We start from the raw sequence: 24160 nt of genomic DNA on the forward strand, positions 1-24160 counted from the left end.
GAAGAAAATACTTCGAGATAATAATAATATTTACTTTTGTTCCATTTCCCTTTCAGGGAAACAATATAATTATTTTCCTCTTTTGTTGCGCGCGCTATTTTTAAATAATTATCATTGTTATCAGTTAACATACATGGTGTCTCTCTTAATAATGTACGTACATTTACATACGTACGTACATTACATACATGCATACATTCAAATACAAATTTCCAAAATAGAGGGTCACAAAGTATACAATCCATTAAAAAGTAGTTCTTGAGCCAAATCGATCCTTCAATCGGATTCAATTATTGCTTCAGTGCTAAAAGTCTTTGCAAGCTGGTAATATCAAAAAGATCAAATCGTGGAATGGTATTTAAGATGACGGTATATTTACAGTATATTTTGAAAATGCAAGGGTATATTTTTGAGAGTCTGCCGGTATATTTTATCAATAAATTCCGCGGTCACACTGCTCTACAGTGGAAATTGTGTCGAAAATATTGTTTTTTTTTTTATTGCAATTTATACGCCAATATCAACGTCGGAGTTATGTCCGGAACGCCGTTGCATGCGACCAACCTGTCGTGCGGCCACACGTGTATGTATATGTGCTGGGCAGCCACAAACTCCGTCGAAAACTGTATTGCTTTTAACCTTAGTTGACATTGAAATGTACCCGCTTGGCGGATGGACACGGTGGTTCTCGTGTGTATGCGTGTTTGTGTGTCTGTTCCGTGCTCATGTGTGTGCGCTGTATGTGTTTGAAAAAGAGGATAGAAACGAGAGCAGCATCGAAACTGATGCATTTCTCCTCCTCTCCATTAACGTGCGTGTGTGGGTGACTAAAACACAACTCCTATATGATGAAATGCTAGATCCCCGTATTTCATCAACAAACGCTTCGACCCACACCCCCCTCTACGAGAACGAACACCGTGGCGGCTCACGACACAGGTTTTGGCTTGGATACAGCAACAAGCCAACAAGCCACTCCTTTAGAAGGACAAACTGTTCAAAATCTGTTAAATGTTGCTGCAGTTGTGTAATCAATCATTCATAGGAATCTGAGAGCAAGAACCAACGGGCAAATTCTATTATTTTATTTAATTCGTTGTCGCTGCTATTCTCATTTTTTTATATAAATCGATTTGTTGTAGTTGGCATCCGTTATTAATTCAATCAGCCGCAGCCGAGCCGTAGCCGCAACAGCTGAGAGCAGCAGCAGTAGCCGCAGCCGCAGCCGCAACCAGCAGAGACCAAATATCGCAACTAGTGAGAGAGAGACAGACATCCAGAGCAAGCGTCACAGAGAGAGCTAGATAGAGAGCGGAGTCAAAGTCAAAGCGGGAGAGAGTGCTGTGCTTCTTACACGAAAGCTAAGCGAAGTAGCGTTCTCCCCACCGCTCACCGCTCTACACACCGTCGTATACGATATACGGCACACAACAACAACTACGGACAACGGTAATTAAAAGGAAATTTAACAGCGGAGCGAGCAGTCACCGCCGCCGGTCCTACAGATTCATTCCTACAGCGCTCTGCTCCTCCGCGTCCGCGTCCGTATCTTCGCTTGTTCATTCATTCGTTCGCTCGCTCGTTCGTTCGTATAAAAATAGCAACGCCTTAAACGATCTCATCAACATCATCAGCCACAGCATCGAGCATCGAGCATCAAGCACCAGCATCGGGACCCATCCGTAGCTGTATCAGCATACGACGGAGCAGCGTAACTACCCGATCATGAAGATTATGCCTGACCGATGTAAAACTCTGGCTTGCTCTTTCAGATACTTCCGCTTGAGGATCACCGCTTGAGAGTAAGCGAGGAGGCAGGTCAGAGGCCGACAAAACACCGACAAAATTTCACTGGATCTAATGGCCAAGGATGAGGAGGATGATCTGCTGCCCGACAAGGATGCAGCCAAAGGCTTCTATGCCAAATATGAGCCCAAAGAGATCCTGGGCAGGTAAGTGGGGAAATCAGGTCAATGCTAGTCCTTATCCATGGATGTGAATCAGTTTCTCCCTTTGCTTGTCTGTCGGTCGGCCTGTCCCACTGTGGCTTTCGGTTATCTTTTCTTTTTTGGTTATTGCTAAGCTTGCAGAAGTGCAAGCCCTGTTTACGTATAACTCTGGTTAATTATGTCCATGAGTCATGCACACTTCTGTCGCTTCTGCTGATTCTGCTTCGTCTTCTGCCCGAGTCAAGAGTGTAAAGTATGGAATGGGCTGACGGCGCCTGTCTTCCGGCTCTACAATAAATATCCACACTGCATGTGCCGAAACACCCTTGGATTGAACTTGAAGTTACACAGGCAGGCAGGCAGACACACTGAAGCGGAGACTGTTCAAATAGTTGTTGCGAATAACAAGGGCAATTACAAGGGGCGGCGATAAGGTCTGCACTTAGATAAATATTACAGATCATGCATGACAAAAGCGAGTGGTTTGGATCCAACTAACGCTGATGCAAGCCTCTTATCTGTTCTTTCTTTGTTGTTTGCCTTTGCAGGGGCATCAGTTCCACGGTGCGCCGTTGCATTGAGAAGGAGACGGGCAAAGAGTTTGCGGCGAAGATCATAGACCTGGGCGCCACAACTGAGGCGGGTGAAACGAATCCATATCATATGCTCGAAGCAACCCGACAGGAAATCTCAATATTGCGCCAGGTCATGGGACATCCCTACATAAGTGAGTTTGTAGCATCCATATAAGAGTGTTGTGCTCCTCAGCTAATCCATATTCCATTTCATTTACAGTCGATCTGCAGGACGTGTTTGAGTCAGATGCATTTGTTTTCCTCGTATTTGAGCTGTGCCCCAAAGGCGAGCTCTTTGACTATCTGACCTCGGTGGTGACGCTCTCCGAGAAGAAGACGCGCACCATTATGCGACAGATATTCGAGGGCGTTGAATACATCCATGCCAAGAGCATTGTGCATCGCGACCTCAAGCCGGAGAACATTCTGCTAGACGAGAATCACAATGTGAAGATCACGGACTTTGGCTTCGCCCGACAGCTGCAGGAGGGCGAGAAACTTACAGGTTACACGCCACACCACTCGCCCCTCCATGTCTTCAAGTGGCTAAAGTATTTCCTCGCTTTTTCCGATTTCAGATCTGTGCGGCACGCCTGGCTACCTGGCACCGGAGACGCTCAAGTGCAACATGTTCGAGGGCTCTCCCGGATATTCCCAGGAAGTGGACATGTACGTTGGCATCGTTCCCCCCCATTTCTATTATTCTTTAATCGATGTCCACATTTAACTTTGCCATTGCAGTTGGGCCTGTGGCGTGATCATGTTTACGCTGCTCGTCGGCTGTCCACCCTTCTGGCACCGCAAACAGATGGTGATGCTGCGCAACATAATGGAGGGAAAATACAGCTTCACTTCGCCGGAGTGGGCCGATATTTCGGGTGAGTTGACAAATCGAATTGTGCCAAGTGTTCAGCGCTCATTGTTGGAATGGTTTATTGCAGAGGATCCCAAAGATCTGATACGCAAATGTCTAGTCGTTGATCCTGCGCAACGTATCACCGTCACGGAAGTATTAAGACATCCATTCTTTAACCAAATGGTAAGTGTCGGCGCCACTGGATGCCGCAGGGCCACAGTGTCCATTCCTACAACAAATTCGGGCACCATCACCGAGAAGCAGATGCAGAGAATCTGCACTCGAGTCGCGTCCGATTCCACGTGGATCATCCTGGGCTATGTATATAGAATCTAGTTGACAGGCTCCCTCCCCTAAGGTCTAGCTCCCACCTCAACCTGTCTCTAAACTTATTCATGCTCGCGCACACAAAACCCACCTGTGACTCACCCCAACCCAAACCCAAAAGCAAAGCTTATCCAAAACTCTCGGGAGTGTCCCTGGGGACATGTCAAGTTATTATCTTTTCACATTTCCACCTCTTGGTTAAGCATATTACGTCTATATGTATTATTATAATTTGATTATTTATTTTTAATTTATGTTTGTTTAATTTTTAATTTTACTATTATTATACAATACATTTTCTCTCTTCTTTTCCTTGCATATACGTTTTAAAATTAATTTAAACAAAAACAAAACACGAATCGAACGATTGTATCGACAATCACTTGTTCCGATCACTTTTCTCGATAAACGATCAACCCCCCAAATTCGAAATTCAACTTCGAAAGCTGTTCGAGCAAAACATTGATGGCCTCAAGCGCAGCCTGTCGACCAAGTCCAGAAGAATGAGTCGCATCACCGAAATTGCACTGGTAACGAAATGCTCCCGGACTAACCCAACCCATCTCCTCGATCCGTCAATCTCTATCCCTCTCTCTCTTTCTCTCTGTCTGTCTCTGTCTGTTTCGCTCTCCTTGTCTCTGTGTGTATTCCATGTATCGAATCGCAATAATAACAACAAACCAACCACAATCCCAACAAATCCCACTCAGATGAGCGACTGCAGCAGCAATCCACCCAATCCCCCACCCCATTCTGTTGCTGTTGCAGTCTGTGAGCGCGCGCGCGCGCTCTTGTATGTGTGTGTGTTCTGTTCTGTTCGCTGCATTCTGTTCTGTTATGTTCTTGTCTGTTCTGATCTAATCTACATAATAGTACATATGTACCTACTATAATGCTCTCTCCAAGCGCGATCTCTGCGTCCATCATGTCATGTGCCAGCATAACCTAACTACAACCTACAATCAATGTACAAATGTAACACACGTACATATAACACTATCCCCATCCCCAACCAACCACACACAAGGAGTACAACAACAACAACCAAAAAAGGAAAGAAAAAAGCGTATTTGGTATGCTTTTTTTTTGCTTGCTGATTACGCGATGCTCTTTGATGATAACAATCCCAAATCCTCTCTCGCTCTCTATTGATCTCTTGCTCTCCCCACATAAACCCCCCTCCCAAACCATGTACCGTACGTTCTGTGTATGCATGTCCCGCCCACACCATGGTTGAGCCACACCACTGCATGCGTGCGTGAAAGAAAGAGAAAACAGACAAAACCAAACGCCAAAAGGCTAGTGGTACAGCAGGTACATCGCACATGCAGAAGTGTTAGAGGGGAGGTGCATCTGATTGCAGTTAGGGGGAATCGTAGCAAGGTGTATTTATTAAGGGTTGGGATGCATATGAATATGTATATCTACATATGAATGTATTTAGCTGTAAGAAAGGTTAAATAATTAGAGGTTACGTCGAGCTCAAGTTACATTTAGTCTAAGCATAAGTAATTTTATATTTTTTTGTTTTCTTTTGTTGTTTTTGTTGCTGTTTAATTTATTTTGTACTCCTAACTGATTACACAAATTTTGATTTCTTTCGCTCCGTCACACACATTCCTCGTTTGCCTCGTTTTTGTTTTTGCCACACCACAAACAAAACAAAAATAAAACCCCGATCCCGCACGAACACCAGGTTCTGATGGGTGATCTGACCACGGCGCGACCATCGCCCACGTCTGCCTATGCCCCGGGCAGATACCAGAATAGTGCTGCTTCTGCAGCGTCTGCCAGCGTCAGTGGCAACAATGACAATGCCGCTCCCGCTGCGTTCCGCTATGACCGAATCAATAGCAATGGTGGCGGTGGCGGCGGCCCCAATCCCTGCGGCTCCTCCTACCTCTACTACAGTGCGCCCCAGAGCTCGTATTCATCGAATCGATTGAGGGATGTGCTGCCGCCCCCCGACCTGGATGACCCCACCTCGCCGTGTACCTCTGCGAACAGTTACAAGACCCTAACGGCAACGGTCTACTATCAGCAGCAGCCGCAGCAACAGCAGCAGCACCAACAGCAGCACTACCAGCAGCAGCATCAGCAGACGGCGCGGGCAAATGCCGGCAATAATTATGAAAGTGCCGCGCAGCAGCAGCATTTATTGCATGCACAAGTGCAGGCAGGTTTTTCCATTGATTTTCTTTTGCTTTCCTTTTCAAATTGTTTCTTACGTATTTAGTTGCCACACACCCACACGTATCTATGATTTAGTTATATTATTTATTCATTTTTTTTTTAGTTTTAAATGATTTTTAGTTGATTTTTTCATAAGCGCATCCACTCATTCCCTCATTCAATACAGAGGATGCTGCCATGTGCTCTCTCTCCACACACACAGCAGAGAGACTGCAGATCATACCACACTAGTTGCATTCTCTCTCATTCGCTCTTTTCAGCCGGTATTGGTGTATTCGGTGGTGGCCGTTCGCTATCCCATGCCGATTTCGTACGGGATAGTGAGACGCTCAAAAGCTTTAGCACGACGTGCCAACTCGTTTGAGAGCCCCACCCGCGTCCACTGCTTCTCTTCCTCCTCACTTCATCACGAAATCCATCACTCACCAACTCACTCACCTTTCTTAAGCTAAAGTACTTTCGTTGAGCCTTCTATGCATTATGTACATGTACTACGATTCTTATTGTATCTTTTTATAGCTGGCACTTAGTGGTATCGTAGCGAGTAAACACAAACATATTTGTATTATATGCACCTTTCTGTAGCACAAATCCTGTCGGGTGAACTGGATGATATACTTGCAGGAACTGTATGTAGTTGAACTGCTTTGTAGTCGTTCTCGTAGATTTAGTAGTATCTAGTACCTAGCAGATAATGTGTCACTAATCCCACAAGACCCCTGGAATATCGCCTTCTATCTTTCGTGTGAATGTTGCCATAGTGGAAGCAGGAAAAACAAATAAAAACTATTTTAATTTGCATGTATCTACTTATTTACATACATATATAATCCTACATATCTTCATACATACATATACATTTATATTTATTTTAATTTGACGCCAAAATCGATTCACTGACGATTTATTCTGTTTAATTTCTCCTCTGTTGGTGTGATGTTGTACACGTTTGTGTTTTGTGTGTCATGTTCTCAATATTGTCAGAGTCTCAACGCCCTTATACCATGTGTGTCTATAAGGCGGTGTTGTGGCGACTCCATTGTGAGTAGACCAAAGAAAAACTGCGATAGAATACAGTTACCGTTGCATACAGTACATCCACTCAAACCTATATAGTATCTCATATACACATACAAATACTTACCTACCTACTGCATACATGCATACAGATGTCTTTACACCTGTGTATGTACATACATATATCTGAATAATCCCGCACATAGTCGATCGTAATCCTTAAATTGTCAATGTCGCTGTCCTCCGACTTAAGCTTTGGCTCGGTATCGGTTGTTTTCGTCTCTACACAATAACACGGCCCTCTCTCCCTCCCTACCACTCACTCCCCACCTCTCTCCTCCCTCTCTCTCCTTCCTCTCTCTGTCTATTCCACCCACTGATTTACTTTGATCTATGTACATATGTATGTATTTTTATGCGTTGCTTTTGCTTTCCTCCCCTGAAGCTCACTAATGCTAACGGTATTTAACAGTAATCCGCTCATTAAACACTGAGACGCGCAAAATTGAGTTCTAGGCTTTCTACCCCTCTCACAGCATGCGATTATCACTCAAATCAGATAGCTCTTTATTGCTACCCACTGAATACCACAATTTCAGATAGAAATAACCCGATTCCCACCCTACAAAATAATCCGTTTAAACGGGAAACTGTATTTTCCGCACCTTGTGGTGTATTGTTGCTGGCTTCGGCGTGCCGAATATTAGATATCCTTGCAGTTATTCGATCGATTAACTAAAATAAACTATCTGCAAAGTTATAGCTTAAAAAAGAGAGTCCAAAATTTGATCTGTTCGATTCCTTTGCGTCTGAGCTGATGCACATGTGCCGTCTCGCTTATGTATTGTTCCACGTTGTAACGCCAAACAAAATAATTTAGAAAAAGCAAACAAGAACTAACGCCATTCAACAGTAATCATTAATCCTTAACCGAACCTAACCCTAACGACGTGTGCACTAAAACAACACGAAAGCCACAAAGAGATCGATCTACTACTACTACTACCACCACCACCACCAACAAAACCCTTTCCCCGCTGAGGGGTTGGGCACATCCTGTGGAGTGAAATCTAATCCCAACTTTGTTCTTCTCTCTCTTTCTCCCAAATTCCACCTATAGCTTCGCAAACAGAGCCGCTTCAATGCGCGCAAAAAGTTCCAATTCGCCATATTAGTGATACGCGCTGTCATTAGGATACGCCGACTGCGGTTCACCGCCGAGCCGCTGCACGTTGAGGAGGCCATACGCGATCCCTATCGCGTCAAGGTGCTGCGCAAGGTGAGTATTCTGCCTGCCAATTTAACATTCAACTGAACACTTATTCAACTCATTTTCTTAATATCTCTCTTCTGCAGGTTATCGATGGGTGCGCCTTCCGTGTTTACGGTCATTGGGTTAAGAAGGGCGAGGGCCAGAACCGCGCCGCTCTCTTTGAGAATACTCCGCGCACCGAGCTGCACGCACTCTACATCAACAATCTCAGTCGATAGAAGGAGGAGCCAGAGGCAGAGGCAGAGGAGAAGACAAACACGCACACCAGCAAACGAATCACTAAATGCTTAGTAACCCACTAAGCATCAGAGAGGAAGGAGATTTATAGGCAAGGAAAAAAAACAAACACCAAATCAAATCAACTAAATACGCCGCAACGGTTCATGTCTCTTCGCACACGCACACTCAATCACACACACATATACATGTACATAGGATAAGCTCTGATTTGAGCTTTAGATTTTTTTTGGCGTTTTTTTCTCTCCATCTCTCTCTCTCTCTCTCTGTACCTCTCTGAAGCATCAAGCAGTGCATCTCTGGCATAGAAGGAGGTGGATGAGTAGGACGAGAGCAGGAGGAAACTAGAACCGTTGGCAGGTCTTTGTCGCATTAGCCATTGCCTATGCACGCCCACAAATATACATACATACACATGTATTCTCTGTTAATGATTCTATTAAATTATTTAATTGTACTGCTAAGCGTTTACATTTTAACTGTTATGTTGTAGAATACACAATAAATTAACAAAAAAACACAAAAAAAAAAAAACACGATGAGAAACGCTACGCAACGCAACACAGTGGACGGGGGGGAGTGAGTCCGCACTGCTTAGATGTGCTTGGTGCAGTCGTAGGAACGCTCACAGCATTCAGGATAATGGCGATTTGTGTTGACAAAGTCGCGCTGCTTGCAGCCCTTTGGTGGCGCCTTGGGAGCACAAGTCTGGAAGACGACGTGGCCGCCCTCCATGCAGGTGACGCCAGCGCATGGATGGTTGGGTGCCTTTCCCTTCTGCCCTGGCGACATCACCGTGTTCGAGTCCAACACACACTTTCCCGGATAGGCTACAATGGAAAAGCGAAACGAGAATTGTAAACCGAATGGCTTCTTACTGATCCTGATCCTTTTGTACTCACTGGGATTGCTGAAGTCAGCCCGAGCAATGGCCGCTTGGGCCAGCTGGCTGCCCAGGATAACGGCGGCGCAGCACAGGAGGAATGTGGCGATAAAGTGAGACATTCTGATGGCTGATTCGAAAGTTGGGCTGCTCTGCGTGGATGCTCTTGTCAGCGAGGATCGAGGTCCGCAAGTGTTGTCGGTTCAGCGCCAACGGCAATGTTTTATACGCACCCAAAACGGCGCCGCTGCCCGTTATCACGGCGGCTTATCGAGATGTCAGCTGAGCGGAGCCAGCGACGTGACCTTGTCCGACGCCAGCTAAAGCTCGCTCCTTGCCCAGGCCCCAGATGCCGGTTTACCGAGCAGGCAGCTGCCCGTTTGGCAGCTTTGGTTTTACCCGCTAAACGCAGAGCGCAGAGAGGGTATGTTGTGCTCGTTCGAAAGTGGCCGAGCATCTTTGTTGGATATCCACTACATGAAAGGAACAAAAATCGAAACAAATCTTTGCCATACACCAACATAAACGTATTTGTCGTGTCCAAGCAGTGGTTGTTCCTTTTAATTTATTGGAGTTCCAAATGGAACAGGAAATAGATTAAAGTGCCGGGTATCCGTCTAGTCGAAATGTTTTCATTTGGAGCGACCGACGACTTCCCTGCGGTTCATTGAGTACTTAATTATATTACTCGCACACATATGTACACACAATCATATGCACTGCTTTGATTTGTTTTTAATGTATTCATTGGCTTTTTGTATTATTACCGCTACCAGCTTATCACGTTTCTCATTTTTTGTTGTATACTCTTCTGTCTCCCTCTTTCCGTTTTGCTGATCTTCTTTTTGGGGTTTTTTTGTGTTTGTTTTCTTGCTGATTCGTCTTGTCTTGGTGTGGAATTCCATTCCAGCGGCTTTCAACTTGTTGTTGCTGTTGGTGTTGTTGGGTCGCGATCGTATCGAACTCTGGGCAGGGGAGTGATTGGCGGTGTCAGTTGACTCATCGAGAGTGCACGCAACAGCAATTGACACTTTCACCGGCGTCGTTGGGTTAGGTTCTTGAACTCAAACCCCCCACACAATCACACAAAAACCAAACTAAATAACGTGCAAATCAAAAGTAAGCACTAAAAAATCAATAGGTGAATGACATGATCGATCCCACTGTAATTCAAGTAATTCTCTCGCGCGAGACATAATCCATTTGAGTGTGTGTGTGTGTGTGTGTGTGGTGCGTTCTCTTTGCTCTATTTAAGCTATTTCTCATTTAAAAGTGATTGTGCGATATCTTTGTAGCTTAATCATGGAACTACAAAGGGACATTCCACCAATGTAGCATTTTAAGCGCAAAGAGAAGGATTAAATAAATTCACCAATGTCAACAAAATAGTCTGCATACGGATGATTGATACGCAACAGCACTGATCCAGGCAGCTGATCCAAGACAGAAAGAGCGTAAGTAGTTCTGAATGCGTGTGATTGGGTTCTTTTTAAAACTTTACTATTTATTACTTTTTTGTTTGTTCTATTGACGATTGTGTTTACGTAGACTGTGTTTTTGTTTTATTTTACAGAGGTTACACTATATTGCGCTTACTGAACCCTACATGCACTGCACTGCTCCTATTTATATATATAATTTTTTTATATATGTATAAGTATTTATGGGTTTTTGCTTGTCATCAATGTTTCTTCGGCTACGATTTACAATGTAATAAAAAAGGACTTTTACAATCTTGTCATCATAATTTCTTCGGCTTCGACTTATAATATAATAATAAAAGGCTTTACAAAAAATGCAGAATTAAATAAGAATCGAGATAAGTGAGTGCGCACCAACGGTGTGAGTGCAACAGGAACCTAGCGGGAACATACACCAAGGTCAAGTGAGGAGACAGTGTGTGTTGTGTGTGTTGTGTGTGTATATGTGTGTATGTGTGTGTATGTGTGTGTGTGTGCATTGAGAGAGCAATCGGACTGGAGATTCCACACTCCACATTACGAGATTCCACATTCCATAGATTCTGTATCTAAATTTGAACTTGAACTTGCAGCACCACAGCTTCCAGGTCGGAATGCGGCAGAAGAGATTCTCCAAAAAGTAAACCTAATTGGGGAACAACTGGCGATCGGTGGCACAAAACGTTAGTCAACAACATTTGCCACTGGTCGATGGTTGAAGATGCGTTGGGATTTGTAACTTTAACTGGAACTAGATACCCGGATATAGGGGCAGCTTGGCGGTATCAATTTTCTCCTCCACCTTGAAGGAGGGAAAGAGACCGACCTGATTGGTGCGCGTGTTCTTGCCCTTGGAGTTGCCGTCCCAGTGATTGCCAGCCACCGATACTAGATCGTCGACACGCAGCTGAAGATCCTCGTGGGTGCGCGGACTGTGGGCGATGACCACACGACGATTGTGAGCATTCTGACCGCCGTAATAGTAGATGTCGTCCAGCGATTTGAAGCGATGCGAGGCATCCGGGTACATGGTCTGCATGATCTCGTACGCCGTGCGGCAGACTTGCGAGGAGAAGGTGCACACCAGATGGTCGGACATGGACAGCAGATGGATGTCCAGTATGATCCCGTTGAGAGCTGTGTCCGTGTAGCGCGTGGAGACGGACGCCATGCGAGCCACCTCTGGATCACCGATGATCTGATAGTGCGGATACTTTTCGCGTGCCTCTTCGATGACGTTGGCATCGTCCGAGGCTAGAAAGACGCGTCGCACCACGCTGCTCCCGTTGATCTCCAGCGTTCGGTAGTAGTCCTCCACATGAGTCATGTACTCCCCGATGCTATGGCATGCCGCCTCCGTACCCACCTTATCCGTGCGACGCACATGAACGCTGCAACATCAACAAAAACAATTGATCAGTAGAGAGATTGCAGGGGGAAAACGACTTACCCCACAATGGGACGCTCAAAGCCCAGGTTTCGCATGCCGGCGAAGAGGAATTCGCGCGTCGGCTGTTGCGGTCGCAGAAGGTACTTCAGGAACTGGCCCACCCACCAGACAATGGGATCACCGTGCAGTCGCTTGAGACGCGGCGCCAGATCCTCGGGCACGGCCAACGGCAGGTACGGCGGTCGCGGCATCAGCGAGTCAATGATCGGCAGCACCAGGACCTGAGTATTGGGCTTGCCCGGCCAGTTGTAGGCATTGGCGGTGCCCGCGATGTGGCAACCCTTCGAGATCGGCTGGAAAACCTCCTCCCAGCCACCCTTGTGATAGCGCCAGCCACGCGACTTGAGGATCATGGTGCGCTCCGTGGCATACGCAACAATAAAGCAGTAAACCACATGGTGAAGCTGACAGCCATAGCCACAGCCCTAGGGACACACAGAGATGCGATTAGTGAACTGGAAGAATGGGCAGCGAAATCTTCTCACCTTGTTGAGCTTGCAGACCAGCTTGCGAGCATTTTGACAGTCGCTGGGATTCTGCAGGTGGTTGAGACGCCGCTGTACCAAGTCGCTCAAGTCTCTGGCCTCCTTGTGGCGCCAGGTCTCGTAGCCGTCCGAGCGACGCATGTGCTCCATGTCGCTGAGGAGCGATCGCTTGTGCTCTGCACCCTGCACCAGCACCTGGCTGATGGACTCCTCCAACTCTTTGTGCCCCTTGCTGGCCACCACCTTGCTGATCTTCGCCAGCTCGCTGCTGAAGTAGTTCCAGATCTCCCCAATGTTCGTCTGGATGCGTCGCCTCGTAAACTCGTACTCCAGACTGGGTTCGCCATGCACCAGATCGTCACCTGCCAAGAGATCTGCCTGCGGATCGTTTCCACCTTCGCCATTGTTCCAACCCCTCAGATCTGCCGGTGCAGAATCAAAGAACCCCTCGGGCTCCGCCCCCAGACTCTCCAGCCCCTGCTTTGGGTTCAGTGGATCGTTCTCCAACTTTTGTACTAGCTTCAGGGCGCTCTGTTTGTCCAGTTGGTCGCTGAAATAGAGCAGAGGAGAGGAGAGGAGTGAGTGCGCAAAGCCGTGCCATGCATAATTAACCGCCAGCCAGCCAGAGAGCAAAGCCAGAGAGCAAAGCCAGAACGCGGTGCGCCAATTGTCAGTCTAATCAGCATATGAATGCCGCATGACCGGATTGTGGCTGCTATCTGGTGGCTGGTGGGTTGAGCGGGATGTAAGCCGTACCTCATCAACTCATCAATAAGCTGCTTGAGCTCCGCGTTGCGCTGCTTCGTGTGCTCGAGCAGCTGCAGGGCCTGGGTGATGCGGCGCGCACTGATCTCGTTCTCTCCCGTCGCCTGCTGGCTCTGTGTGCTGGTCAGCTTCACCACGAACACGTAGACGAGTGCCACCCAGGCCAGCACAAAGATGACAAGGGCTCGCACCCATGAGTTTGCCGATGCGCCAAACAGCTGCCGCACTAGCAACATTGGTTGGTTCTGCTCAGCCGCTTCTTGTTGGTTGGTTGGTTGCTACGTTGATTAGTTGGCTGGACGTGTGCCGCCTATCTGTGACCCGATGCACACGCACTGCTGCTCGGCTAAGCGGAGTAGAGCCTTAATTTTTAGCTAGCGCTGCTGCTGGGGTTGGTGCTGGTGGTAGTTGGATCTTCTGGTGAGATCGTTTGTTGTCGCATAGTCACAGCTGCATTTCTCCCGGCCACTGGCCACTGTTCAATCACAGTTCACAGTCCGCTTCATCCGCAGCAGCACTGAAAATGTCAAGCCACAAGTCAATTTACGGGGGCGGCCTAGTGGCAAATGTTACGCTACACTACACTGCCATGCCAGTGGCTTTGGCTCTGGCTCCAATTATCATATATTATGGCTGCTGCTCCAGCCTTTGTTGATGGCGTGTAGCGGGGAGCGGGACCAGTGGTGTCCCGATCGTCGGCAGTCGTGGCACTAGCGAAAATGTGCTAAATTACTCACATACAATTGTATATGTTTCCGTGTGTTGTTTTTTTTTTGTCTCCTTCAGCAGTGTGACCGCGGAATTATCGATCAAATATACCGTGAGGGCCTCGAAAATATACCGAAATATACTTTTTGATATTCAAAATATACCGTAAAATATATCGTGAATCTAAAATCATTTTCCTCGATTTTGATGTTCAATTTAATATTACCACCTGGTTAGGACTCTCAGCTTTAGAAATGTAGTTTTACTCAAATCATCTTTTAATTCTCCGCAGGATTTGCTGATTTTATGATACATCTTTCCTCAATTGATTGCATTATAAGGTTAAAACTAAAAAGGTCAACCAAAAAAATGTATTTGCTATATTTAACAATATAAATCCATTTAATCAACTGCTTTTAATACTTAACAATAACATTATCTTAGGTTTACATGCTTTTTATTAACATTTTCGATATCTATATTCTGCAAAATTTCGTTGAAATAGATCTCTAACACTGATTGACTTGTTTTCGCATTGATTGTCCTGAGATTTTCATCATTTCCTCAATTCGAGGATATCCTTCTCCCCAAGGGTACCCAAAGGCACAAATTTGAGTTCCCTGGTAGCAATCCCTGGAATTCTTAAGTTACCAGTCACTGCTTCCGGTAGACTTCTTTTTGTTAATTGCCAATTTTGTCAAGCTATATTTCGCATCATCAAAACGAATTTTCGTTCCATCGCACTTCAGAAAGTCAGCGCACCAACACATACATTACTTGCAGTATCCGTGTGAATCAAGACAAACCCGGTTTGGAGCGCTAAAAAATCATTGGATACACGCACTTATACAAATGTAGCTGGGACTTCTGGCTGCGTGCTCTACACGCACTTATACAAATGTAGCTGGGACTTCTAGCTGCGTGTTCTTCACACACTAATACTTGTAGCTGCGACGTTGGCAGAGGCCTGGGACTTCGAGACGCAAATTCAGGGGTGACGTTTCGCTTCCAAGAAATTAACAATCTACTATACTATTTGGTTAGTGGCGAAATGCAACAGCTAATTACCGTATTTTGTATGTTTTAGTTTTATAAAAGCCTTATTATTTAGTTTTCCTAATAGAAAATCAAATCATTAACCCTCAGTCACAGATATTCCGTAATCAAAAATCACTTACACGCTCATCTCTAGTCAGTACATTATCGACGCTGCCAGCCCTGGTTCAAATGTGCATGACTTTAATCGATATCGATTGACAACGACCTAACGCCTTTTCAAAAAAACATGTGCGCCACACTGCCTACTCCGCAGGAGCATTCAAAGAGCTCGGGCCGCTGCAATCTTTGTTACAACAATCCAACTCGTTGGATTCATGGTTTCTTTCTGATGCGATGTTCTCTTAATATTTCACAATTTATTTGGACTTATGCTATTAATAATAAAAATGATTATAATTTTGAGATGTTGATTTTCGGAGTCCGAAACCGAACCGAACCACAGCCACAGCACGCACAGGTGGCGGGAGCTGAGCATTTGCTGCTACGCATACAGGAGAGCATGAGTGCGTCGTGGTTACCAGATAACGGTCGGGGCCTAGCGCCAAATAGGAATTTAAATTTTGTTGCTTGACGTCACGTTGACGTTGCTTGTCCGCCTGCCTGCCAGCCGTATCCTTGCGGGCAAAACCAAATGAAGAGTGTGTGGGTGTGTGTGATTATCGCATAAATTATAAAAAATCTGTATATGTATAGTTAAAAAAAAAAGTTGTACACATAAAATATAAATTATATTATTACAATTACGACCACAAAAATGTTTTTTCTTATTGTTGAAATGAGTTTTTGTTTTGTTTTCTTTTTGATTTTGTTTTTGTTTTGTTTTTGTGTGTTTATGTGTGTGTGTGGGGGAGAGAGAGAGAGCGCGTGAATGTGCAAATCTACTGAGTGGATGGGGTGGGGGGGTTTGGGGGGATGCGTGTACATGCGACAGTTTTGATTTATTGTTAAATTTAAATACCTAAGTATATAAATTATTTTTGTTTTATTATAATTATTGTTTCTTTATACTTTTTTAGTTCATGATTTCTTCGTTTTCTGTTTTCTGTTTTGTGGGGCAACTGCGGCATTTGTAAATTTCTTTATAATTAAATGTTCATTTCGACTGTGTAAAAATATCATCTTATCTCGCTTTAGTTACTATTCACGTAAGGTGTGTGTATTTTGCTCTTCAATCCATTATATTACGTTTAACGCTGCAATGCTCCAAATCTGTATCTGTATCTGTATCTGAATCTGAATCCGAGTCGCCTTCTCCTGTTATTGAAATGTCTTCTGCTGGATCGGGATGCGAGCATCCTTAGTCCAGTTGTGTCCTGTTGTTTGTTGTATCATGCATGGTGTGTGCAGTGTGTGTGGTTTGTATGGTGAGTGTTGGTTTTTGTTTGCTTCTCGTTATGTGTTTTTGTTTGTGTGTGGGGTGTGTATATATATATATAATATATTATATGTATGTATAGTTAGTTGCTTAATAGTAGAATTTCTTGAATGTTGTTGTGGTAAAGTGTAGGTAATGTTGCTCTATGTCTCTAGGTCGACTCAACTGCACTACATACATATGTCTTTCCACCAGATACGCGGCGAGCCGAACCGAACCGATCCGAAGCGAACCAAACCGATCGATCGATCGATAACCGTTGATTCCTGCTCCCAACTCATTCGCTGCGCAGCTTCTTCAGCTCCGGCGACTTGTCACCGCCATCCACTGCCCCGGCTGGCACATTGCTCAACTCCATCTCACAGTGCAGGGCCGTACGCTTCTGTCCAATGGCAGGCGATGACAACGTCGTCTCCGTTGCCGCCCCCTTAATCGGCTCGATGGCCGCCGCCACCGTCTCGGTGACTGTTGTAGCCACCACCTTTCCCGCTCCAGCGGAGTCCGCCAGCTGTTGCAGTTTGCTGTCGCGCGCATTGCTGTTGCTGCTGTTGCTCTCATCAGCTTCTAGATCCGCATCCTCGTTGTTATCCTCCTCGTCCAGCTCGTCCTCCTCATCTTCTTCCTCCTCGCCATCGTCGAGATCGTTGACCCCCAACACTCCATTGCCATTACCATTGCCGTTGGCAGCGGCCGTTGCCGGTCCTCCCTTTGCTGGCGGCTGTTCCGCTGGAGTCGCTTGACCATTGTTGATCTGCTGCTTGCTGTTGTTGTGGGTCGGGCTCTGTGTCTGGTTCTGGGTCGAAGGCTGGGTCTGTGGTTTGCTCGGCTGCACTGGACCGACCGCATTCAAGCGATTGGTGTTTAGAGGCGCCTCGAGGTTGCTTTCTGAGTCGGAGGCCAGAGGTGTGCCACCGCTGACCAGGCCAATTCCGATCCCAATTGGTTCACCGTCTTCTGTGGATGTGGTGGCCGTTGTCTGTGTGGTTCCATCGTTGTCATCGATGATCGGCTCCTGGGAGGTTGAATCGTTCGACACAAAGTTCGAGTCGCCATCCTGCAGGGCGGCTCCCACGGCAGTGGCATTGCTCTTGGCCTCGCCCACATCTAGCGGCGTTAAAGCGGCCGGATTGGTATTCTCATTCTCGGTCTCCGACTCTGTTGCAGTGTTGCGCCCACCTGTGGATGTGGAGGAGACCACAATTAACATCGTACACAAAAGAAAGACGGAACATTTGATGGGGAGATGAGCTTACCTGCGCCTTGGCTCTCGTCGTCAAGATCCACGGCCACACCATCGTTGGTGTCGTCGCCGTCGAGGACATTGTTGCTTGCGCCATTTGTGCTGATAGATGCGGTGCCTGGGGGTGGCATGTCGTCAAGCATCTCGGGGCTCAAGTCGTTGGCCACGTAGTGTGACCAAAGGGCCAGCTCGACGCGGTGCGGAGACCAGTGCGGCGTCTCACCACCCACCTCGGCATTCAGGCGCTCCACCGTGGACTGGATGTGGTTCACAAAGTTGAGGTACTCCTTGGTGGTGTAGTCAATGCCCTCGATCTCTGGTATGGCCATCAAGCACTCATCGGCCATGAAGGGAGCGCGATCGGGTGCGGCGGCCGCCAGCAGGGCGGAGGCCATCGTTGTGCCGACGCCCTTTAGATTCGATAAAGCTGTAATTGCCTGCTCCAGGTTGGGCAACTTGCGGAAGGCCTTCTTTGTCTCCTGCATGACGGCGCGCGGTGTGTTCACCTTGACCAGGTACGAGAGCTGCGGATAGAACTTTCCGCGAGACTGCTTCCACTTCATGGTCTGCACCAGCTCATCGTACACCATGTGAGCGTCCTTTCCCCGTGCCTTGATCAGGCGCGGCAAATCGTTCTGGTACCACTGGTCTAGTCGGATCAGCTCCTGCGGCTTCTTCGACCGCTTCTCTGCCTTCATTTTGAGCACCTGCGGATACAGCTTGAAGCAGTACTCGAACTGTGTGGTGCTCCCGTTCTCGAAGAACGACACCGTCGCCTTGCCGTTGGCCATCTTTTATCGTTTTTGGGTTTGATGCAAATGCGGATGCGGATGCAAAGGATGGTGTTTGGAGAGGAGAGCAGCCTCCTTTTAGCCTGAACTTGTATATTTCGATGAATGTGTGTCTGTATGTATATATGTATGAAATATATACAGATGTAGGTTTCCCCTATCTTCTACTGCTTGATGGTGTGTCAATGTACTGCTATTTTATCGGTGGTGTTGTCGTCGCCGGCGAAATGTAGAAGAAGAAACACAAGCGGGGAGAGAAAGAAGAAGAAAGGCACACAATTAGCTTTACAGTTACGGTTACATATGCACGCCGCCGCCGCTTTGATTGTTTTCGATGAATTACTGTTAATGCTACGACTACTGTTGGCTGCAGCTGTTGTTCTGTTGCTGCTTCTGAAATTATTTGTTTTATTTACTCAATTCGATAATGGTACTCTATTCGCTAAAATTCTTTCTCGTCTTTTTCCTCCATGCACAAATCGAATTTTGCTCTCAGCCGTCGTCGTCGGGTTCTTTTTGGTCCGCCACACGCACACACTTCAACACAGAGACACACACTCGCAAATACACAAACAAGCACACACACAACTATAAGCTCTTGCACACCCAGAGAGAGCAGCTCGAACATACAAAAAAACAGACACACACAAACACACGGTTATATACAGAGGCAGCAGCAGCAACACACAAATGCAAATACGAAGGCAACAAAAAATTTCTTTTTCCATACATTTTGAAAATCGAAAATACGAACGCGAGGCAAGAATAAAAATGATTTCTAGACGTATTCCTTTTCTTTTCACAACAGAGAACCGCTTTTCTCCCACTGTCAGAAATTGAATAAAAACTGCACAAGCACACACACTTACACACGCCACGCAAAACAACTAAAACATATCATTCAGCTTCAGATTGAGATTGAGGCTGCCGCAGTCGGAGTCGATCGGGTCGTATAGGTTGCTTTGGTTGCTTTGCTTGCTTTGGTTTGGTTTGGTTTTGGACAGGCCATGCTAGAGACCAGAAACCCAGAGAATGTAATTTTCCGTCGGGACGTTGCCGTCCACCGACTTACTACTCACCTCTTTATGCTTTATGCGACCGCCGCTTGCCTGTGCTTGCCTGCATGTATTTAGTTTTAGTTTAGTTGCCGCCTGTCTTTCGTTTCGTCCACAGCGAGGCAGTCATCCAAACACTCTATAGCCAGCAGTTTCTGGCTCTGCTTTCGACTGCTCTGTGCTATGCCTTTGCTTTGCTCTGTCGTGTCGTTGCCTTTGCTTTGCCAGTTCCCGAGCCGTGCAGTGGCGTCGTCGGCAACAGCAAGAGGGTGTGCTGTGTGCTGTCGAAAAGAAGCAGCGCGAAACACACCACAAAAGGATGCAGCTGTGGACGTTAACCAAGTATAAACTCGTATGGCAGGAACGGAACAGAACGAAGCAGAGCGCGCAGAGCAGTAACAGGAGTTGGAATTGCCAGCTTTATCGCTGTCTTGCTCGCACTCGCTTCGGAGCTGTATCTGTATCTCTATCACCCCTCAACGTTGCCGGCGAACGTCTGTGGCCGTGCCAGTTGCGACCGATAGCAGCAGCGGCCAAAGCAGCGGCAGCGACAGCGGCGTCCGTCTATCATTATTCATGAGGGGGTGCGTCAGCTTTTGAATTTTAGTCGCTACCACGGCATGTGTGTGCTTGAAATTCACAATAATCGCATACATTTATTTATTTACAGTCCTGATGGGCCTAGGTCTGGTCTGTTCAAGCTGTCAGAGTCTCTTTACATATAATTTTACATGCTGCATATCATCTGGAGTTACTCATATGTACGTGCATTTACATCTGTTGTACTCTAGATCAGAAACCGCAACTACATCTTATTTACAAACATATGGATGTATATAAAAGCCAAGCCTAATTGTATCCCCGCTGGCACATATACACTACGCCCCAACGCTTGAGTTCGCCTATCGCTCGTTTGCCTTTTGCGTCGGGTTTTAACTTCATGTCCGCTTTGCCGCCATCATTCGTTGTTGCCGTTTTTACTTACCCTATTCGAGTTTTCGTTGTCGTCGTCGTTTGACGAGGCGAAGCAATAGCAGCTGCAACTTGGCTCTGTTCGCTGGCCTCTCTCTGTTTCTGTTTCTGCTTCTGCTTGTGTTTCGCTCAGTTTTACCCCATGTACGTTTGTTCGCTTCGTTGTGCACACGCACGCACCTACATACATATATACACACTGAGGCGTTTTTAAAACGGCTATTCAATATTATATGCGATGTCTGTGCGATGTATCGATAAGTGATACGATCCATTTCGAATCTGGTTTCCCCACCCCTGTCCGTAAAAACCCGTTCCAACACCAGATACAATATATCCTCCATAATTATGGTTCATAAGTACATATTCACATGTTAATATATACATATGTATGTATTTACTGCATGTGTGTGTTGAATTAACAAAGATACATGTGTATGTATGCGTATGAGTATCCACCCTCTCTCTATACGCGTTTTATCTTTTTGCATTTATATACCTATCGGTATGTTTTGACGTAGAAATTATATTTACGTTATTTCGGTAAATAATGGATGGTAAATATCATCAATAATTCCATAATCAGAGGTATATAATAGGAACATAACGTGTAGCAACTTGCGCTACTCCGTGGTCGGGGTTATTGAAATAGAAGAACATTTCACAACTTCAAAACCGAACTTTTGCTGGGCTTGCTCTCTTTTTCGAGGTGGGATTCGCAAAAGTTTTTAAAAATTCTTTTGCCGACTTCTGTTAAAAAGAATTAATAATTGTAATAAGAATATTAATATACAGAATAAACCATAGAAATGTCCTACTTCATTTCGAAAATTCGAAATTTTCAACGGCCTTAAATGCTTGGCAGCACTTTTTTTGTTGGAAATTCATATTTTCGATTGACCCGATGGATTGACCTGGGGTGGTTGGGAGCTTGAAGCAATTATATATTATTATATATATATAATACAATATAATAATATATATATATGTATGTACTTGCTTCAGGGCTGGGAGCTCGTTCTCCAGTAATCATACTGAAATTTATAGCACCCTTATGGAAAAGGGTAAGGAAATGAACTGCGAAAGCTCTGTGATATGGTATATTTTAAAAATATAAGGTTTATTCCGATATATTTTTGAGTGCCTTGCGGTATATTTGATCGATAAATCCGCGGTCACACTGCGCTGCTAGCAGGAATAAAAATAAAAAATATTGGACGACAACATGGGCGATGTGGACAAATGGATAGAGATTGTAAAGGAGTGCAAGTACCTGCCCGAAAATGAACTGCGAAAGCTCTGTGATATGGTCTGCGACATCCTGCTGGAGGAGACGAACATACTGCCAGTGAGCACGCCCGTCACCGTCTGTGGCGACATACACGGCCAGGTGAGTGCCGCCCGCCGTCAAGCAGCGTGCTTTGTCCTACACGACTGTCCTTTCCTTGCAGTTCTATGACTTGGAGCAGCTGTTCCGGGAGGGCGGCCAGGTGCCGGACACAAACTACATATTCATGGGCGACTTCGTGGATCGGGGCTACTACAGCCTGGAGACATTCACCCGCCTGCTGACGCTTAAGGCGCGCCACCCCAGCCGAATCACACTGTTGCGCGGCAACCACGAGACGCGGCAGATCACCAAGGTGTATGGCTTCTTTGACGAGTGCTTTGGCAAGTACGGCAACACGAATGGCTGGAAATACTGCTGCAAGGTCTTCGATCTGCTTACCATAGCTGCGGTAAGCATTGCCCCCAAGTACCCACTGCAATACCCATCATGTGCTTTCCGCTTTCAGATCATTGACGAGGAGGTCTTGTGCGTGCATGGCGGCCTCAGTCCCGAGATTATAACCCTGGATCAAATCCGAACCATCGAGCGAAACGGCGAGATACCGTACAAGGGAGCCTTCTGTGATCTGGTCTGGTCCGACCCGGAGGACATGGAGTACTGGGGCCAGAGTCCGCGCGGCGCCGGCTGGCTCTTTGGCCACAATGTCACCAAGGACTTTATGGCCATCAATAATCTCGATCTGATCTGTCGCGCCCATCAGCTGGTCAACGAGGGCATCAAGTACATGTTCGATGGCAAGCTGGTGACCGTGTGGTCGGCGCCAAACTATTGCTACCGCTGCGGAAATGTGGCTGCCATCCTCAGCTTCGAGACGGCCCAGCAGCGGTCCACAAAGATCTTCCTGGCGGTGCCCGACGATGAGCGCGTTATACCCAAGCAAAATACGACGCCCTATTTCCTCTAAGACCATCCAACACACACAGAGCTGTGGTATTTGCTTCTACTCAGGATTGGGTCAGGAGTGGCTCCGCAGGATGAGGAGGAGGAGGAGGAGCCAGTTCATCCAGCCAATTGTCAACCCAACACAAAATCCCCAAACAAAACGCCATTCGCCAGCAGCCGCCTTTACACCTGCAGTTTGCTCTAACCCATCCATCAATCGGGGCAACACACATATCTCGCGGAACATCACGTCTGTTCCACCCCACGGTGCGGTGGGACGGAGGGAGGGAGAGGAGCAAACGCCTTTATCTATATAGACATACATATATTATACACAAATAGGTATACATATATACACATATAGATTCATTCAAATGTGGATTCCAATCTTATTTATTTCTGTGAGCAAAAACCAAATTGCACTTACAACTTTTTGTACATTTTTTAACGATATTTACGCTACAAAAACAACAACAACAACAAAACCCCTTATGTTTCCCCCAAACACCAACAGCAGCAAGAAGATGAAGAATAAATTTTGATGTGAGAAACAAAGTTTCCCCCAAAAACCAAACGAAGACCCGCACGATTAAAACAAAATAAAATTGAAACAAAAAATACACGAAGACAATTGCAAAGTTTATGTTCTGGATGATGACAGGAAGCGTTCAGCAGTTAGAGAGAGATGCAGCGACTAGCAGGCAAGAGAAAGAGAGAGAGAGGGGCAAAAGGATCTACTCGATTCTGGATTCCCTTTGGGGTATTTTCTCTGTTTGAAAACCCAAATGTTGGGATCTCCTTCTGTAGCATGCACTGCGATGTTTCCTGTCCTCTATAAGTGTCTATCTCTGCTAGTTGCAATTTATTGAGTTGATGTGTAACCCCAGCTGGCAATGCCCTGTAACATTTCCCTATATAATTCATGTCAAATCGGGCTGACAAATTATATCTATTTATGCTGCAAAATTGCATACATAAATCTCTTAAGTTTTTCATTCAATCGAATGAATACTGAAGAGAGAAAAGAGAACCGAAACGATAGAAGATGGGATCCCACATACCCACATAAAATCTAAAAGACAAACATTGAGGAATAGAGATAAATAAAGGAAAGGTGAAAAGAAAGCTCGCAATCGATCTGAAATGATTCCTCAGTGTATTCCGTACATGGAAAGTTTCACCATTCAACTATTTGTATGCTTGCATAACATCCATCCTCTTGCTCTTGCTTTTCCTCTCCATAAAGTTTCGATTCGT

The 24160-nt window shown here is 46.0% G+C and overlaps 5 protein-coding genes across 14 annotated transcripts; 2 read left to right on the top strand and 3 right to left on the bottom strand.

Annotated features, from left to right (window-relative positions):
- The first annotated feature begins 433 nt into the window (after positions 1-433).
- Positions 434-23477, top strand: LOC117581014 (phosphorylase b kinase gamma catalytic chain, skeletal muscle/heart isoform). Of its 7 annotated transcripts, none has more exons than XM_034267833.1 (13): positions 434-583; positions 1143-1711; positions 1773-1952; positions 2498-2676; positions 2745-3029; positions 3103-3193; positions 3266-3402; positions 3466-3563; positions 4154-4237; positions 5404-5883; positions 8038-8196; positions 8274-8413; positions 22991-23477. In XM_034267833.1, the coding sequence occupies exons 3-12, from the start codon at positions 1861-1863 to the stop codon at positions 8406-8408; spliced, it is 1740 nt and encodes a 579-aa protein (XP_034123724.1). In that variant the 5' UTR covers positions 434-583; positions 1143-1711; positions 1773-1860; the 3' UTR covers positions 8409-8413; positions 22991-23477. The 7 variants fall into 7 exon arrangements, with proteins under 7 accessions (XP_034123724.1, XP_034123722.1, XP_034123720.1 ...); XM_034267831.1 differs by lacking the exon at positions 22991-23477 and having other exon boundaries at positions 1143-1449; positions 1602-1711; positions 8274-8538; XM_034267829.1 differs by lacking the exon at positions 22991-23477 and having other exon boundaries at positions 8274-8538.
- Positions 8855-9521, bottom strand: LOC117581027. Its single transcript, XM_034267856.1, has 2 exons — positions 9330-9521; positions 8855-9257 (listed from the first exon to the last, which is right to left on the bottom strand). The coding sequence occupies exons 1-2, from the start codon at positions 9430-9432 to the stop codon at positions 9022-9024; spliced, it is 339 nt and encodes a 112-aa protein (XP_034123747.1). The 5' UTR covers positions 9433-9521; the 3' UTR covers positions 8855-9021.
- On the bottom strand, positions 10833-14273 carry LOC117581013 (alpha-(1,6)-fucosyltransferase). Of its 2 annotated transcripts, XM_034267828.1 has the most exons (5): positions 14208-14273; positions 13462-13987; positions 12706-13255; positions 12221-12645; positions 10833-12161 (listed from the first exon to the last, which is right to left on the bottom strand). In XM_034267828.1, the coding sequence occupies exons 2-5, from the start codon at positions 13704-13706 to the stop codon at positions 11522-11524; spliced, it is 1860 nt and encodes a 619-aa protein (XP_034123719.1). In that variant the 5' UTR covers positions 13707-13987; positions 14208-14273; the 3' UTR covers positions 10833-11521. The 2 variants fall into 2 exon arrangements, with proteins under 2 accessions (XP_034123719.1, XP_034123718.1); XM_034267827.1 differs by lacking the exon at positions 14208-14273 and having other exon boundaries at positions 13462-14197.
- On the bottom strand, positions 16277-20835 carry LOC117581015. Of its 3 annotated transcripts, none has more exons than XM_034267839.1 (3): positions 20684-20835; positions 17866-18836; positions 16277-17788 (listed from the first exon to the last, which is right to left on the bottom strand). In XM_034267839.1, the coding sequence occupies exons 2-3, from the start codon at positions 18641-18643 to the stop codon at positions 16890-16892; spliced, it is 1677 nt and encodes a 558-aa protein (XP_034123730.1). In that variant the 5' UTR covers positions 18644-18836; positions 20684-20835; the 3' UTR covers positions 16277-16889. The 3 variants fall into 3 exon arrangements, with proteins under 3 accessions (XP_034123730.1, XP_034123729.1, XP_034123728.1); XM_034267838.1 differs by lacking the exon at positions 20684-20835 and adding an exon at positions 19723-20169 and having other exon boundaries at positions 17866-18833; XM_034267837.1 differs by lacking the exon at positions 20684-20835 and adding an exon at positions 19723-20169.
- On the top strand, positions 21850-23477 carry LOC117581022 (serine/threonine-protein phosphatase 6 catalytic subunit). Its single transcript, XM_034267848.1, has 3 exons — positions 21850-22060; positions 22122-22409; positions 22467-23477. The coding sequence occupies exons 1-3, from the start codon at positions 21896-21898 to the stop codon at positions 22923-22925; spliced, it is 912 nt and encodes a 303-aa protein (XP_034123739.1). The 5' UTR covers positions 21850-21895; the 3' UTR covers positions 22926-23477.
- Positions 23478-24160: the final 683 nt, after the last annotated feature.

The sequence above is a fragment of the Drosophila guanche genome, unplaced genomic scaffold (assembly GCF_900245975.1).
Source record: "Drosophila guanche unplaced genomic scaffold, DGUA_6, whole genome shotgun sequence".
Lineage (NCBI taxonomy): Eukaryota > Metazoa > Arthropoda > Insecta > Diptera > Drosophilidae > Drosophila > Drosophila guanche.

What these genes read in the sequence shown, in the direction of transcription:
- LOC117581014 (XM_034267833.1), top strand. Translation starts at nt 1,861, where the DNA reads ATGGCCAAGGATGAGGAGGATGATCTGCTGCCCGACAAGGATGCAGCC. An exon ending in CCCAAAGAGATCCTGGGCAG is followed by an intron (nt 1,953 to 2,497) that starts GTAAGTGGGGAA and finishes TTGCCTTTGCAG; the next exon opens with GGGCATCAGTTCCACGGTGC. An exon ending in GCATCACCGAAATTGCACTG is followed by an intron (nt 4,238 to 5,403) that starts GTAACGAAATGC and finishes CACGAACACCAG; the next exon opens with GTTCTGATGGGTGATCTGAC.
- LOC117581027 (XM_034267856.1), bottom strand. Translation starts at nt 9,432, where the DNA reads ATGTCTCACTTTATCGCCACATTCCTCCTGTGCTGCGCCGCCGTTATC. An exon ending in GGCTGACTTCAGCAATCCCA is followed by an intron (nt 9,258 to 9,329) that starts GTGAGTACAAAA and finishes TTTCCATTGTAG; the next exon opens with CCTATCCGGGAAAGTGTGTG.
- LOC117581013 (XM_034267828.1), bottom strand. Translation starts at nt 13,706, where the DNA reads ATGTTGCTAGTGCGGCAGCTGTTTGGCGCATCGGCAAACTCATGGGTG. An exon ending in CTTATTGATGAGTTGATGAG is followed by an intron (nt 13,256 to 13,461) that starts GTACGGCTTACA and finishes GCTCTATTTCAG; the next exon opens with CGACCAACTGGACAAACAGA. An exon ending in TGGTCTGCAAGCTCAACAAG is followed by an intron (nt 12,646 to 12,705) that starts GTGAGAAGATTT and finishes GTGTGTCCCTAG; the next exon opens with GGCTGTGGCTATGGCTGTCA.
- LOC117581015 (XM_034267839.1), bottom strand. Translation starts at nt 18,643, where the DNA reads ATGGCCAACGGCAAGGCGACGGTGTCGTTCTTCGAGAACGGGAGCACC. An exon ending in CGACGAGAGCCAAGGCGCAG is followed by an intron (nt 17,789 to 17,865) that starts GTAAGCTCATCT and finishes CCACATCCACAG; the next exon opens with GTGGGCGCAACACTGCAACA.
- LOC117581022 (XM_034267848.1), top strand. Translation starts at nt 21,896, where the DNA reads ATGGGCGATGTGGACAAATGGATAGAGATTGTAAAGGAGTGCAAGTAC. An exon ending in GTGGCGACATACACGGCCAG is followed by an intron (nt 22,061 to 22,121) that starts GTGAGTGCCGCC and finishes CTTTCCTTGCAG; the next exon opens with TTCTATGACTTGGAGCAGCT. An exon ending in ATCTGCTTACCATAGCTGCG is followed by an intron (nt 22,410 to 22,466) that starts GTAAGCATTGCC and finishes TTCCGCTTTCAG; the next exon opens with ATCATTGACGAGGAGGTCTT.